The sequence below is a fragment of the Barbus barbus genome (genome assembly GCF_936440315.1).
Source record: "Barbus barbus genome assembly, chromosome: 45".
Lineage (NCBI taxonomy): Eukaryota > Metazoa > Chordata > Actinopteri > Cypriniformes > Cyprinidae > Barbus > Barbus barbus.
The window spans coordinates 25,647,615-25,666,212 of NC_136723.1; the positions used below are offsets into that span (position 1 = coordinate 25,647,615).

Below are 18,598 nucleotides of genomic sequence, written 5' to 3' on the forward strand. Positions count from 1 at the left end.
ATTTGATAAATTAATAATTATTTTAAATATTATTTGATAATATTTATTTTATATTTTTATATTTATTTATTTAAATAACTGAATGAATGAATGACATTTTTCACAAATAAGGACATTGTTCACATCCTTATATCAGCCACTGTCAGTTTTAAACAGTGAAACACTGGTAAATAAATATATGAATCAATAATCAATGCATTAAAGGTTTAACTTCAAAAGTGCCTCATCCGATCAGATTTCAGAGCCAGAATGATTTGTTCAGAATCATGTTTGAGTGATTTAAGTCTCTGTGTGACCCAGTGATGAATCAGATCATTCAGAGCACACAACGTCTCTTCAGCGAGTCGGAAACAAGAGAGGATGGGACATCAGCATGACAGGCAGATCTGAAGATCCATGAAATTCCCATTTTATTCCCTTCATCTGCTGAACACATTACAGCTGTGAGCGGCACACGGCCAAATAATACCATCAAAGATCCTCCAAACGCAGTTATGCACTGCCTGAGTCTCCAGCTCCATCACATGACTTCAGATGAACACAGAACAAGCTGTGATTGTTTGGCTGTGCAACTGTGTAGCTGTGACACCATCGACCACAACATTCTTTTAAATAGATTAGATAATTATGTTGGCATTAGAGGAAGTCCACTGGCATGGTTCAAATCATACTTATTTGACCGTCATCAATTCGTAACAGTAAATGAAGAGGTATCATACCAATCACAAGTGCAGTATGGAGTACCTCAAGGCTCAGTACTAGGACCGTTACTTTTCACGCTTTACATGTTCATCAGGAGACATGGTGTTAGCTTTCACTGTTATGCTGATGATACTCAGCTCTATATTTCTTCGGGACACGATGAAACATACCAAATTGCAAAACTAACAGAATGTATAATTGATCTCAAAAACTGGATGACTAGCAATTTCTTACTGCTAAATTCTGAAAAAACAAAGGTGTTTTAAATTACGACCTATGCTCTCAATGTCAAATGCAGAAACATTAATTCATACGTTCATGACCTCAAGGTTAGATTATTGTAATGCTTTATTGGGTGGTTGCTCTGCACGTTTAATAAACAAACTACAGATGGTTCAAAATGCAGCAGCTAGAGTTCTTACTAGAACCAGGAAGTATGACCACATTAGCCGGTTCTGTCAACACTGCACTGGCTCCCTATTAAACATCGTATACATTTTAAGATCTTGCTAATTACCTATAAAGCCCTGAATGGTTTGGCACCTCAGTATTTGAGTGAGCTCTTACCACATTATAGTCCTCCACGTCCACTGCAATCTCAAAACTCTGGCCGTTTGATAATACCTAGAATATCAAAATCAACTGCAGGCGGCAGATCCTTTTCCTATTTAGCTCCCAAACTCTGGAACAATCTACCTAACACTGTTCAGGAGGCAGACACACTCTGTCAGTTTAAATCTAGATTAAAGACCCATCTCTTTAACCTGGCGTACACATAATACACTATCACATTTCTATAATTCAAATCCGTTAAAGGATTGTTAGGCTGCATTAATTAGGTCAACCGGAACCGGGAACACTCCCCATAACACCTGATGTACTTGTTACATTGTTAGAAGAATGACATCTACACTAATATTAGTCTGTTTCTTTCTTATTCCGAGGTCACAGTAGCCACCCAGATCCAGACTGTATCCAGATCAGATGGTGGATCAGCACCTAGAGATGACCTCTACAGCAGAACACCTAGATGACCCCAGAGACTGACCCTCAGTGAAGACCCTGTCTCCAAGACGGCCATCGGGACAAGACCACAGGAACCAGATGAGTCCTTTGCACAATCTGACTCTGCTGCAGCCTAGATTTAAACTGATGATTTTGTCTGGCCAGAGGAGAATGACACACTATTTCCCGTCTAAATACTGTAAAGCTGATGTAAAGCCACCCAGCTTTATATCAAGCCAATGTAAAGCTGCTTTGACACAATTTGCATTGTTAAAAGCGCTATACAAATAATAATTGCTTGACTTGACTGGCCGCTTCTCGCGTCAGTCAGACAGCCTCTTCCTGTCTAAGTGAGCAGTTCTTCACCAGAATTAACTGTATTGTGGATCAGACCATAAAAACTGATAATGTACGGCTCAACAATAAAGGTGAAAATAACAAACAATTCCATGTTTGTTATTTGCCACAAAAACTTATGAATTACATTTCTTGGAGTTTCTGAAGATACATTCCAGCTGGTGTTGCAAATGTTCTTTCATTCATACAATCATTTGTGAAAAACAATCATTTTAAAAATATGTATAATAAATCATTACTATATAACTACAGTTGCAATGCAAAATTATCATTACAATGCAAAACTACACATTATAAGTAAAAAATACAAAAACATTATAAAATATAAATCTAACATTATATAATAAAAGGTAAATATAAAATATATAAAACAAATATTACATTTTAAGTTCATAATATTCAATATATAATAAGAGGCAAATATATAAATAAGATATATAAAATAAAAAATAAGATTATGAAATATTTAATATAAAATAAGTAAAAAGTACATCTAAAATTGTATATTAGAATATATAAACATAAATATTAAATACTATGTTCATAATATTTAATGTATAATAAAAATATAAAAAAATATACAAAATAAAATTATTAAAATAAATGCATTTATATTTACAGATTTAGTGACTTAAAAACGTGGAATACAACAAACGATTCATCTTAAGGAGGCAATAACTTGAGTGTGAGCAAGAACAATTAACATTTATTTACTTTAGGTATGTGAAAATGCTATATAAAATGTTAAATTAAAAATGGATAATATAACTGATATAATAATTTTACAAATATATAACATTTAATAAATAAAAATGATTGATAATTAATATAATATGCATATGTATAGTTATACAAATTACATTAAAATATAATGTTATTACATTATATAATCATTATATATACATTAAATATAATAGAGTATGAAAAATAAATAAAATGCAAATTATACATTAATTAAAAAAATGCTATTGTATAACAAATACAATAAAATTAATAATTTAAATTAAATTAAATAATATAAAAATATATTAAAAAATTAAAAAGTAAATAATATAAAAATAACAAAATATAGAATTACACTTCCTGTTTTTATATATATATATATATATATATATATATTTAGTTATACTGTATACAATAAAAAATAAAATAGATATAAATAAAAAAATAAAATGAATAAATATTTATAAATTGTTACTTAAAATATAAATAAAAACAAAAAATAAACTAATAAAATAAATACATTTCAGAACACATACAATATTAATAATATGTATAGATAATATAAAAACATTTATAAATACTATGATAAACAAATTATAAAAATTATCTCTTTTTATTTGTTGAACATCTTGAATATAACTGAACATGTTAATAAAAATTTTAAAAGTACTAATTAAAACTACGCTAGAAGAGTAATTAAACAGACATACACCAAATATACCTATATTAGCACACATTTACACAGACTAAACACTTAAAAACAGCTCAGACTGAAGGCAAACGGCCCCTAACGCTCCTGACGGGGCCCCTTCACAATCAGACGGATCCCACTGCGGGATTGTGCTCGGAGACACTGGAAAACTTCCCCGGATGGATGGAAATAAAGGACAGAATTGAAAGGAAGCTGTTGAAAGCGGCCCGAGTGTTTAACAGCTCACTGATTATGAAGAGCTGCTCGTGAGAGCGTTTCAAAAAGACCTTATTCCTCTGTATCAACGCAACATGCCCCATTTCCTCAGATTTTTAAAGTAAATCGTTTATAAACCAACGCAAACACAAGAGAATACATCATTATCTTTCTCAGCATGCTAACTGTTTATCGCGATTTCAAAATAAAAGCTCAAACCCTCGCTCTCAGTTTATGCTTTTTGATGTCCACATATTCAAGAAATTACAGCGGTTGTAGCCAAAATTATTTGACTGTAGCCAAATATTAAAGATTAAGTGGACATTTGAATTAAATGTCAATATAGACAAGGATTAGATCGCGCAGTAAAGTGTAAAACAATTGTCTGGCCGTTGGCGCCCCTGCAGGCTTTTGTAATAATTGCGAAATGTACGTTAGCTATATTGTTTATAATACATTATCTATTTTAACAGTTTTGTTGATTACTTGCGATATGATTACTTGCTTTTATATATGTGTGCTTTAAGTAGTGCTATCAAACGATTAATTTAATCGCATCCAAAATAAAAGTTTTTGTTTACATAATATGTGTGTGTGTACTGTGTATATTTATTATGTATATAAATGCACACACATGCATGTATATATTTAAGAAAAATATGTTATGTTTCAAAATATATGCTGTATATGTATGTATTTATATATATATATATATATATATATATATATATATATGCTTAATAAATATACAAAGAAAACACACATATATTATACAAACAAAAACGTTTATTTTGGATGTGATTAATTGCGATTAATCGTTTGATAGCAGTAATTTTAAGTAATTTTAAAGGCTACTGTTCAATTAGGTATATTTGTATTACTACAAACATTTTTTTTTATAATTATCCGATTATCCGTCTTGATTAATCGCCAGAATAGTGCTGTCAAACGATTAATCGCATCCAAAATAAGTTGTTGTTTGCATAATATGTTTGTGTTCTGTGTATATTTATTATGTATATATAAATACCCAAACACAGTATATATTTTGAAAATATTTACATGTCTATAATTATATTCATATAATTTATATTATAAATATATATATATTTAATATATAAACATAACATATTTTTCTGAAATATATACATGTATGTGTTTGTATTTATATATACATAATAAATATGCACAGTATACACACATATACTGTATTATGTAAACAAATACTTTTATTTTGGATGCGATTAATCACGATTAATTGTTTGACAGCACTATGCCAGAATAAATCGCCAGATTACTCGATTATCAAAATAATCGTTAGTGGCAGCTCTTCTTCCATTAATGGGCTTTTAAAGGCTCGGAGCAATTGTTTGTGAACGGTCTTAACCGTCAGTGCGTTGAGCTTCAGTGGAGAGTGCTCTGAACGACACGCAACACTTGCTCTGTGAGGAGCAACCCATTCAGATGTGACCCTGACGCCAATCCATCCCACGCCCGACACGGGCCACACAGATCCAGTTCAGCTCGGGCAAGAACACACACCAACACATTTCACATCAGACTTTGCCATGTGTCAAAGATGTTAAATATCTACTGGGACTCTTCCATGCTCTTGTCCAGCCTTAGAGACATTCATTTCTGAAATATCAAAGAATCATATTAATCCTGATCCTAAAACGTGGATATCAGTTCACATGACCTATTATAAAGGCTATTTTATTTTGCTTGCAAGCATTGCAGCTAAACAATGCATACTTAAGAACTGGAAATCTGAGCACCCCCCAGAGAGAAAACACTGGCTTGTATCTTGTAGTACCCCTGAGAAAATACTGTATTCTGGCAAAAACCCACAGACTTTGACTATTTGGGCCCCTTTTCTTGATGCACCCTTTGTTAGGCTTTAATGATTGACCAGTTTGTATTAATTGTTATATGTATTTTACCTTTCTCTTATTTTCTTGCTTCGTTTCTGGGCATTATTGTGTTTATTTATTATTATCATTAATTATAGTAATTCTACCTATATTTAACATTGATATGACGTTGATGTTTTGACGAACATTTGAGACACTTATACCATGTTTGGTTGGGGGGGGGGGGGTCGTTATTTTTCTTTTTGTTTTTGTTTTTGTTTTGTTTTTTTACCTTTTTTGCTAAGTGTTAAAAAAGGAATGTTCTGATATCATTAGCGCTTTTGCACACTACAGAATTATATGTATATTCCCAATAAACATATCTTTACAAAATAAAATGGGTCACATTTATTGGTGATGGTTATGGTATTTAAAACACACACCGTGTTTCTTTTTGTTGCAATTATTATTATTATTATTAGTTTTTTCCTCTTAATAGAAATGCCTATAAAGTATTCAAAACCACACACACACACACACACATATATAAAATTATAATAACATTTATAAATTATATCAAATTGAAAATAAAAAATAAAAAATACAATTTACTTATTTATCAAGTACATAGTACTTTTAGCAGTGCTAAAATACTACTATATCATATGATATATAATCACCTATATATATATATATATATATAAAATATTACCTATTTTATTTATATTTTATAAAAGTTCAATAAACTATAAATAAATATGATAAAATTCTAATAAATACATTTTACTTTACATGTTTAGCAGTGGAGCTACAGTATTAAAATGTTTTCATATGTCTTGTTTTTTAATGTTAAAATATAATTTATAATATTAAAGATAACATTATAACAGTACATTTTTTTAGTTAGTTAAATTATAAATAAATAAAATAAATACATTTTACTTTAATATTTTTGCCAGTGTTGTTTTGAATCAATTACTAAATTCAGCAACATTTTAATACGTTCACTACCATCTACAATAAATTTTAGGCAAATTACTGTCAGATAAAAAAAATAAAAATAATAATGAAATAAAGAGCAAAGATGATGATCACTGGTGAGCAGAAGTTATCTGATCGCAGAAGAGATGTGTTTTACAATCCTAATACTTCTTACATATCAGAGACGTTTGGCCAAAGCCCCGGAGGTTAATTAACTCAGACAACATACAGAATTAACTAATTTTGCCATAAGTTACATATATTAAGGTTCTGCAATATATAAATATATAGATGTAGATATAAATATGTAGAGCTGCTTTGCAACGATTTGTATCGTAAAAATATTGTATCGTACAAATAAACTTGAACTTAACTCCGATAAGATCAGCAATTTAGCAAGGATCCCAAGCATATGGGATATCTATCTCCTAATCCGTCTCTAATACAGATCTCAAACATGTTCAAAACATTTAGAAATACAGTCCTCCTGAACGTCTGTCATCACGGTCTCCCGGTCGTTTCCAGACATCAGCCTCATTTCAGCATCACCTTTTAAAACAAAAATGTGACCCTGGATCACAAAACCAATCATAAGGGTCATTTTTAATTAATTGAGATGTATACATCTCATATGAAAGCTGAATAAATAATCTTTCCATTGATGTATGGTTTGTTATGATCGGACAATATTTGTCTGAGATACAACTATTAGAAAATCTGGAATCTGAGGGAGCAAAAAAATCTAAATATTGAGAAAATCTCCTTTAAAGTTGTTCAAATGAAGTTCTTAGCAATGCATATTACTAATCAAAAATGAAGTTTTGATATATTTACAGTAGGAGATGTACTAAATATCTTCATGGAACATGATCTTAATATCCTAATGATTTTTGTCATAAAAGAGAAATGTATAATTTTGATCCATACAATGTATTGTTTATTGCTACAAATATACCTGTGTTACTGATGACTGCTTCTGTGCTGCAGGGTCATATAAATGTCACCAGTGCTTATACACACAAATTCATACACGCGTATTAAAACTGATCCGTCCCGCTATTACGGCTCCGCAGTGTTTATTCTGCAGGAGAAACACAAATATTATAGCACTGAAGCGGTGGAGAGTTTTGTGAGTAGTAGCTGTAGCAGGTGGCAGATCTCCAGAGCTTTTAGTGTGGAGCCAGAAACCTGCTCTCACTGCAGCAAGGCATGATGGGAATCCACGGCATTCGGACCGCGCCGGGATTTTACCGCGTTACAGAACAATGCAGTGAGGGTCACGCAGAGGTCACCGCAATTCATCACCTGACAGCCGCGAACGAGAGCGGAGTTCCCCGACTCTGGAGAAACGCTCAGAGAACTGCAGAAGACTTTCCTCATTATATTTTGCATAAAGAAAACTAAAGAAACATTTAAATTTAGGATTTAACAAAAACAAATACTTAAATTGTGATGTATATAACATTTTTATACACTACTGTTAATACTTTTATTCATTAAGGATATATTAAACGTATCTAAAGTGACAGCAAAGATATTTATAATGTCACAAAAGATCTGTGAATTTTAAAAAATAAACATTTCCACAAAAATATTGAGCAGCACAACTGTGTTCAACATTGATAATCAGAAATGTTTGTTGAGCAGTAAATCAGTATATTATTATGATTTCTGAAGATCATGTGACACTGAAGACTGGAGTAATGATGCGGAAAATACAGCTGCAGATCACAGAAATAAATTACACTTTAACACATATTCACATAGGAATAATATTTCATATTTTTACTGTATTTTTTATCAAACAAATGCAGCCTTAGTGAACAGAAGAGATCAAATCTTACCAATCACAAACTTTTGAACGGTGGTGTATGATGTATTTTTAAATTTAAAAAAGACTTAATTCTAAAAAATAATTAATTAATTACAAAAATAAACAAATCTTTGTATTGAAGCAGCAAGAATCATTTTGAATGATAAAAATTACAAAAGTAAAACTGGACGTATTCATTAATAAAATTCAAATAAATACATTCCTCTTAATATTTTTAACAGTGAACAGTTATTTTCATGTGTGTCCATCTCACTCAGGTGATCTTTACTAAGTGTGTGAGGTCTCTGTTAATGAAAACTACAGTTCTGCTTTATGTTTCTATGATTCATGATGTGTATTAAAGGCCCAGCAGTGCTGAGAGATGGTCTTAAAGAGCGTTTCACTCCCAAACAACCGATCAAACGGTTTCACCAGCCCAATGTTGGAGCACTAAGGGACCGGGGACAGCTTTTGTGCAAAATAAGACACTAAAGAGGCTCTGGCAGCAGGAGGGTCAGATGAATTCATCTTTATCTGTACTATTATCAGCTCAAAGCCACACCGCTGTGAGCGATCAATGACTGTACAGATGTGCGCTGAAACCTGCTCTATTTATGACGGATTCCCCGTCTGCAAACACCACAGATGAGATGCATTCAGCTCAGACGGGACCCCGATAAAAAAAGCGCTTCACCCCAGAAATAATGTGTGTAATCAGGCCGTCTGCAGAAACACACTTATCCACCGGAAGCTCAGGTCCGCAGACACACTATGATCGGTCGCAGTTGAGACAGAAACTTGTTTAAGTTGTCACAGCATGAAGCGAGAGACTTCAAAAACAGCTAAAAGGACTGGAGAGACTTTCACTAGCGCACGTTTACAAGAATTCATTAAAAAAAAAACGGGTAAAACATTTAAATAATTTTACAAAATAATTTAATAATATTTATTATATTACAAAATAAATATGAAAAAAAATTATAGAATAATTATTTTTTGAATAATTAATTTTAATGTGTACAAAATTAACACTTTAAATTGATGTGGAGCTAATTTCATTTCATCAAGGTAGGGTTGTGTGAATTACATTTAAAGAGAAACTATTTGGTACTGGATATATACTACCGTTCAAACGTTTTGGGGTTTATATATACATGTATATTACATTTATGCATTTAGCAGACGCTTTTATCCAAAATGACTTACATTGCATTCAAGTTACAGTTTCTACATTCTATCAGCTCTTGCTTTCCCTGAGAATCGAACCCATGACCTTGGCGTTGCTAGCGCCATGCTCTACTATTTGAGCTACAGGAAAGCCTATACATATATATTTATACACACACACACACACACACTCACGAAAAAATCTATAAATATATTGTATAAATAAATGTATAAATATATAAAATGCACTGAAAAAAAAAAAGATTGAATTTACTAAATTCTTTTAAGGTAAGTGGTTGCAACATTTAAATAAACAAATTTTGCTGAAAGTTAGTCAAATAAATTTGTTTATCTAAATGTAGCTAAAATAAATTTATTGCAACCACTTACCTTAAAATAATTTACCATCATTTTTTCAGTGTGTATTAAATATATATTTATATTTAAATAACAAACATAAACAAGTTTGAAGTGAAATTAAATATAATTTAACTTTCTATTCATTAATACTAACCCTATTTCTATTAACCCTGAAAAGTTCCTACAAAAATATTGAGCAGCACAACTGTGTTCAACATTAATAATAATCAGAAATGTTTGTTGAGCAGTAAATCGGTATATTATTATGATTTCTGAAGATCATGTGACACTGAAGACTGGAGTAATGATGCTGAAAATACAGTTGCAGATCACAGAAATAAATTACACTTTAACACATATTCACAGAGAAACAGCTGTTTTACATTAGAATAATATTTAACCATTTTTACTGTATTCTTGATCAAATAAATGCAGCTTTGCTGAGCAAAAGAGACTCTTTCAAAAACATTTAAAAATTCTCACAGTAGTTTAGATTTTAGTTTTAGCTTGTCCAGCACTGCTGAGATAATGTTCGACAGAAAACACTATTCATTTAGCCGGTTTAGGTTTCCAACAAAACTACATTTCCCATCATCCCCTTTGACAGAACAATATGTGCTCTTTTTATTTTATTGCAGACTAGAGCAACACAAACAAGCTTTCTATGTCTTTCCAAACAAAACCACATCCAAAGACTTCTCAGCTTCTACATGTGATAAAACACCCCAAACAGCTATTTTCAGTCAGGTCAAACTCAAGGCTCATCCATCCCATGAACCCTTGGGAACCGATGGTGTCAGTCTGTCAGAGTAATCTACAGCGAGCAGGACAGTAATCGCACCAAAGAGTCCATCTCGGCCCCTGCGTGGCCCCTGTTAACCCCGCACAGGCCCGTCACAGGACACATGTGGCCCCTGTTGAGCGCTGATATAATGTCCCACCAGGGACGGCTCACATCTGCAGCTGTTCCTCGAGCTCCTCTGAACGCGTCGACATGCGCCGCTACGTGCCACGCGACGACTTCCAGAATCTATATTACCACAGCTACATCTGTAACGCCACGGTTCAGATGCACAGCAAAACCAGCGCTTGTATAGGGAACACAACGAGGGCATGATTTGACGCAGGTTTACACGCATATAACATTTCACAGGCCTGTAGTTTGGAGGCTGTGAACACTGACACATCTCAACAGGAACGCTGCAAAACACTGAACGTATCGGCATTTATTGCAGCGGCGCATTATTGCAAGAGAGAAAAAACATACAGCATGACCAGTGTTGGGTAAGTTACTCTAAAAAAGTCATTAATTACTAGTTACTAATTACATCTTCAACTGTGTACGGTACAAATTACTCTCTCCAAAAGGTATTTAATTACTTATTACTTTTTCTAAACTCTATATCAAGTTAATGATACGAGGATAGACATGAAACAGTTCTTTTAATTCTTTCAAGTAACTACATAAATTTAGATTATGGTCCAATTCTCACTATTAACTATGATTTTTGCCTCAAAATACTCCTAATTACTGCTTATTAATACAACCCGAATTCCAGAAATGTTGGGATGTTTTTTTAAATTTGAATAAAATGAAAACTAAAAGACTTTCAATCACATGGGCCAATATTTTACTCACAACAGAACAGAGAGAACATAACAGATGTTTAAACTGAGAAATTTTACACTTTTATCCACTAAATGAGCTCATTTCATATTTGATGCCTGCTACAGGTCTCAAAAAAGCTGGGCAACAAAGGGCTGAAAAAGCAAGAAACTGGGAGAACATCTAGCCACTAATGAAGTTAATTGGCATCAGGTCTGTAACATGATTAGCTGTAAAAGGGATGTCTTAGAGAGGCAGAGTCTCTCAGAAGTAAAGATGGGCAGAGGCTCTCCAATCTGTGAAAGAGTGCGTAAAAAGACCGTGGAATGCTTTAAAAACAACATTCCTCAATATCAAATAGCAAAGGCTTTGCAAATATCATCATCTACAGTGCATAACATCATCCAAAGATTCAGAGAAACTGGAGAAATGTCTGTGTGTAAGGGACAAGGCCGAAGACCTTTGTTGGGATGCCCGTGGTCTTCAGGCCCTCAGACACTGCATCACTCATCTGCATGATTCTGTCATTGACAAAAGACTCACTGAATCTCTAAATCTGACTCACTTGCTTGATGACTGCCATAAATGTTATTTTAAACAAATATAATAACTGACTGATTCTTATGAACAAGGAGTCATTAGGAGTCTAAATGAGTTGCTGTTTGAATCAGACTATCAGATGACTGAATCAGGATTAAGACTCACTGACTGGATCGTTAAACAATAAAAGATGATCATTTGTATGAACAAATTATTTTATGAAGCGATTCCTGAATTGACCAAAAAGACCAGTGTGAAAAAAAGACTCACTGAATCATTAAATCTGACTCACTTTCATGATGACTGCCATAAAGGTTATTATATTTAAAGAAATAATAAAATCTGATCAAAAAACATATCACTTTTGTTTAAGTTATGAGTTATAAGAATGGATTGTGTTTGAGGAATATATTTCAGAGCTTATACAAAAGTTAAATTTGATTAAGACAATCATGCATTTGGCTCCATGTGGTTTGGAAAGTTTCAGTGACTAACATCAAACTGAATCACTCACAACAAGCCCAGTGAAATACCCACAATCCCCTGGGATTATGGGTTAAAACTCAAGAACAAATGGTTTTCAGAAAGGCCATGAACACTCAAATATGCAAACACAAAATGCCTGCAGAAACACTCGACTTTAACCTCAAAGACAGAACGAGACTCTTTACACGTTCACTAAATGCCAGCGCTCTAACGACTGTGGAAATCAAGCTTAATAAGACGAAAGGATTCGCATTGGACGACTCACCCGTCATTGGAGCAGGTCAGAAACTCCTCTTTCATTTTGGGATGCCAGCAGCCATCGTTCAGCATCGCTGTGTGACCCTACAACAGCATGCAAAGCACAAATTAAACATTCAATTCAGAGTCATACTAAAAAATAGGAATACAATTAACATATAAATAAACCAATAGTTTGAATCATAAATAAATAAACACACGTATACATACTAAGTAAAATACCAATAAATCATTTAAATAATACTAATAAATAAAATTAAAATCTGAATAAAATTCCAATAGACAATTTGAATCATCAACAAATAACTTAAATATAAATATAAGGACAATACAAAATTTGAATCATATTAATACATCTGGAAACAATTCCAAACGTTTGGTTCATATTAATAAATAAATAAATAAAATCTGAATTAAAATCCAATAAATAATTTGGATCATATTAATAAAATAAATAAATAAAAAATAATATATGAATAATAATTTAATTATATTAATAATTTAAACTATAATTTTAATTATATTAATACATAAAAAAAATCTGGATAAAATTCCAAAAGTTTGGGTCAAATAAATAAATAAATACTACAAAAATAATAAATAATTTTAATCATGTTAATAAATATATAAAAATAATATCTAATTATTAATTATTAAAAACGTATTATTATTAATAATAATTATTACCTAAATAAAATTATAATAAATAATTGAATAATATAAATAAATAAATAAAAATCTGAATAAAATTCCAATGAATAATTTGAATCAAATGTCAGCATGTCAAAGCTGACTATATATTAAAGTACATTTTTTGGTCTTACTATGGATGATTAATCAACGTAAATTATGAAAAACAAAAGGCACTTTAGAATTATTTATATCTTTCTTACTAAACACCACTACTAATACATATCATCCTAACATGAATCAAACGACTGAATGAATACTCTGTTTCATATTCACACTCTACAGAAGAAAACATGTTTCCAATGTTGACTTTAAAGTGTTCATTTAGACAGGAAATGAGCGTCCAATCAAAGAACATCAGAACGCTTTTATAAAGTCATTCTGAGAGGATAAATAAAGCTGTCAGTGATGGTCTGTAATGATGAGCACATGCTGCATTGTTTAAAGTGCATTATTAAAGCGTGCCATTCATTCTCCGCATCATAACAAATATGTTCTGAATACTTTATTGCAGCATTTGTTCATTTGACCTTCAAGACGCCCAAAGACACACAACTGGCCTCATGGGATACAAAACACAAATTCAGAGCAGATATCTGGCATGATTTGACTCCGATCACGCATCACAACTGCTTCCTGTCAGTCAGTGACTAAACAGGAAACAAAAGATGGTTTGTTTGGAGCTACTGACCAATATGACTGACCGCTAATAACACCCACAAAAACTATTAAATATTGTTTTTGTTAAATTAAATAAAATATAAAACTAAAAACTTTAAGTATTTGAAGCACTAAAATGTTTTAAATAATTTTTTAAGCTTAATTATTATTATTTGTGCTCTTGTTCTTTTGATTAGTTGTGTTTATTTAATTATTATAGTTTTTAATGTTTTTGAAAGTCTTTTCTTCTCACCAAGGCTGCATTTATTAGATCAAAAATACATTGGAAATTGTGAAATATTATTACAATTTAAAATAACTGTTTTCTGTGTGAATATATTTTATTCCTGTGATGCAAATCTGAATTACTATCATTAGCGCTCAATTATTAATAATGCTTGTTATTATTATTAATGTTGAACACAGATAGATTTTATTTTTCAGGATTCACAGATGATTAGAAAGTTCAAAAGAATAGCATTTATTTAATTTTTTCTTTTGCCACATTATAACTGTCTTTACTGTGACTTTTGATCCATTTAATGTGTCCGTAATGAGTAGAAATATTAATATCACTTACCCCAGTGTATCTCAGTTTCAACAGAAATATTGTGCAGCACAACTGTGTTCAACATTGATAATAGTAACAATTTCTAAAAAAAATACACTAAAATTAAAATATAAAAATGAAAAAGTAATATTAATACATACTACAATAGTACACAAGTGTGTCTATAGAGTACGGCAAATGTGCTCGCATGTGGAAGTAATAACTATGATAATAAAACTGACTGCATTCAAGTATTTCTGTTATGGACGTCCAGTTGGCATCTTTCAGCAGCAAAACAAGACATTGACAATGATTGAAGAAAACAATATTTATGTCTGATGCTGAAATGCACTCGCAATGGCACATAACGAACCCGAAGAGGAGAGAAAGCTAATTCCAATCAAAGCCAGTGGAAGCGGTTTGTCCCGCTACATTAGTGACGCGAGCATCGGTCACACACTGATTACAGAGGGACAGCGTGTCTGCGGACGGGCCGAAGGACCAGGTGCAATATTTAGTGTGCGCTGGCCTCTCTGATGTAGTTCATGTACACCTCATTACGCCTCAGTCAACAAACAGCGTCCAGATGCAGCAAACAAACAGAGCGTGAGAACTGAGAAACCCTCCGAGCATGAGAACAAGCAGAGCAGATACTGAGCACAAATCAGACAAAAAGCATCCATAAGACGCATACTGCTTTGTCTCTTTCTGACCCTTAATTAAAGTTCACTCAAAATTACAATTTGCTGGTAAAATGTAAGTCAATGGCTACCGTCCCTTTGAGAGAGCATATACAGACAACATGATATATCGAGGTCTTATGAAGCGAAACGATCGGTCTGTGCAAGAAACTCAACATTATCACCTTTAATCCAGAGCTTCAGGTGATGTCTGGGTCACCAACCAATCATTCTTTTCAATCAGTTCTTTTTGGTAGGGATGTAACGAATCAAAATCTCACGATATGATAATATTGTGATATGAAGTCCATGATACGATATTTATTGCGATAAAAAAAAAAAGACAAATTTAAGAATTGGGGAAAAAAAGATAATTAAAATTGAGTACATTTTAAAGTGCAATCTAAAGCACTTTGAGAGTTGAAACTGAAGAGCTACAGCCGTGTTCTTAACTAAGAAACAGTGAATTGACTTGTAGCTGAACTTTAAAGGAGACTCAACTCTCTTTTTATTTGTGATCTACTGTCTCAGTCTAAATTACATCCACACTGCTGATTTAAGAAGACAATATAATAATAATAACAACCATGACAGTAATAGCCATATAAAACAATTGCCCTGTAAAATTAATTATATATATAATATTATTTCTGCTTTACACTACAGAAGGGAAATTCCAAAACGTCTTTCCTAATTTCTACACTTAGAGAGATATTGTGAGTTTGGACTGCATTTAAACCGCTCGCTGTCAGTAATTCATGCTGTACTTTAAGCTTTTATTTTGAAGGAACTCCAGCTTCAGAGAAAACAAAAACCCGTCTCACTACAAATCTAGTGAAACGCTGTAATCATCTGCAGCTGAAATAAAGCAGAACTTTGTTCCCAAACGTGTGCTAAACTCCCAGCAGTGACTGCATTCATTCATTCTGAGACGCAGAAAACACCGGATCAGCAGCTGATCGTCTGAACCAAGTGCAGCTTCGCTTTAAAACACTCAGACACACTTGAAGAAGAGACTATATTGTGCTTTCGCTTCGAGTTCGTTTGACAGATCATGACCCAAAACACCACTTTAAACACCTTTTATGTTAGAATAAGAAGTTTAAATATATAAATAAACTACACTTTTTTCCACGGAGGACATTTTCATATTGTCATGTGACCATGATAACATCGAGACAGTTTTGCTATTGTAATATTGATAATATCATTACATCCCTAGTTTTTGGTGAAGCGTCTGAATCAGATCGAGCAGCACAGATCTACTAGTTACTCAGACGTCTGACAGTCACTCCGACTGGAAACGAGCCAAAGTAGCAGCGTATCTGATCCTGTGATGAATGACTGATCCAGCGCTCCAGTTCCTCCAACAGTCACGTTTCCATCCACCTGTTTTGATGCACATTTTGGGATATCGCATTAAAAAACACTGGATGGAAACACCAAGATGCGCAGAAATTCTAAAAATGCACATAAAAAACGTATGCGTACCATTGAGTAAGATCAACTTTTTATCCGATAAGAAAAAATGTGCATAAAGTACAACGGAAACACATTTACAGAATAAATTCCTCCATGCACACCGAAAAGATTATGAGCTATGAGACGGGATAACTTTAATCAGCGGGCCAATCTCGTTCACAGCATCTATATGTTGTTTTGGTCATTCTGAAACGCCTGAGCAAAGTCTGTCATCAATATATTTGTGTATTAATTGTCTTAAACGACTGCGTTCCTAAATAACAGGCATCCGCCTCGGAAAGCAGTGACTGCATTTACTGTGTTTCGTCTGAGGTGCAAGTCATTTATCATGTGACCCTGGACCACAAAACCAGTCATAACGGTCCATTTTTTTAAAATTGAGATTTATGCATTATCTGAAAGCTGAATAAATAATCTTTCCATTGATGTATGGTTTGTTATGATCGGACAATATTTGTCTGAGATACAACTATTAGAAAATCTGGAATCTGAGGGAGCAAAAAAATCTAAATATTGAGAAAATCTCCTTTAAAGTTGTTCAAATGAAGTTCTTAGCAATGCATATTACTAATCAAAAATGAAGTTTTGATATATTTACGGTAGGAAATTTACTAAATATCTTGATGGAACATGATCTTAATATCCTAATGATTTTTGTCATAAAAGAGAAATGTATAATTTTGATTCATACAATGTATTGTTGGCTATTGCTGCAGATATACCTGTGTTACTGATGACTGCTTCTGTGCTGCAGGGACACACATATGAAAATTATTATATTCAGTGGCTTTTCCTAGTTTTCTTAGTGATATTTAGTGCTAGTTTATCAGGGAGTGACAGTTTTGTTCTCTTTGACTGTGGAAACGGTGCTTTATTGGCACATGTTTTATGCCATATTCCAGTTTGGTGCACAAGTTAAATGGGCATCTTTGGATGGAAGCATAGCTTCTGAATCAGTTGGACTCGGACCGAAGAGCGCTGAGCCGCTGTTATGAGCACGAGTGAACCCAACACTTGAATAAAGAGTGAAATCAACGTTTTAATGGTTTCTCATGGTTTATGTAAAAACATTCACTTTATATGCTTTCACATCATTATTGGGTGCGTCAATAATATAACTGCGTATACATTACATCGTCGAGTGATTATGTAAACGAACTGGTGAATTGTTTATTTGAACCCGTTCATTGAAGTAAAGTGTCTGTAAGAATCAGTATTTAGGGCTCTGGGTTACAGGTAATAACCTTGTAAATAATGTTCAGTTTCTTGCACAGACTGATTGTTTCGCTTCAGAAGACCTCAATATGAAGACTTTATTTACAAAAACATAACTCCAACAGTCGCTTTTTGGCAAAAGTCCACATTTCATGTTTCAGAGGTAAACAAAACCAAGTAAGTTAGCAGGACTTGGGGTTCTAATCACCCTCGTATAGGTTTGTCCTCATTAAAACCAAATGTGTTCATCTGTGATGGTTTGTGTGCATTTTATTTAGAGTCTCCAGTTAGCACCAGACTGAAGACACGCATGATGTTAGAAGCAACACATTTCAGCGGCAGATCACACTTTAAACTAACTAACAAATAATACTCTATTCAACTAGAGATGTTTCATTTGTAATCCATGTGTTTGTACTGTGAGGTGTTTATAAAAGAATTTTAATTTTGTGTTTAATCATATGCTCTTTCTGACTCTCAAAGTGCCGGCAGCCATTGACTTGCATGAATCACCAAAAAAATCCCTGTTCTACTTGAGAAACAATAGAAAAGACATCTTCATC

At 32.8% G+C, this 18,598-nt stretch overlaps 1 protein-coding gene across 2 annotated transcripts in view; it reads right to left on the minus strand.

Moving 5' to 3' along the window:
• Positions 1–18,598, minus strand: part of wdr70 (WD repeat domain 70) — an 86,708-nt gene that overhangs the window by 56,787 nt on the left and 11,323 nt on the right. For both annotated transcript variants that reach the window (XM_079408217.1, XM_079408218.1), the window contains exon 9: positions 12,766–12,842. In XM_079408217.1, the coding sequence (XP_079264343.1) occupies positions 12,766–12,842 (77 nt within the window). The remainder of the gene's footprint in view (positions 1–12,765; positions 12,843–18,598) is intronic.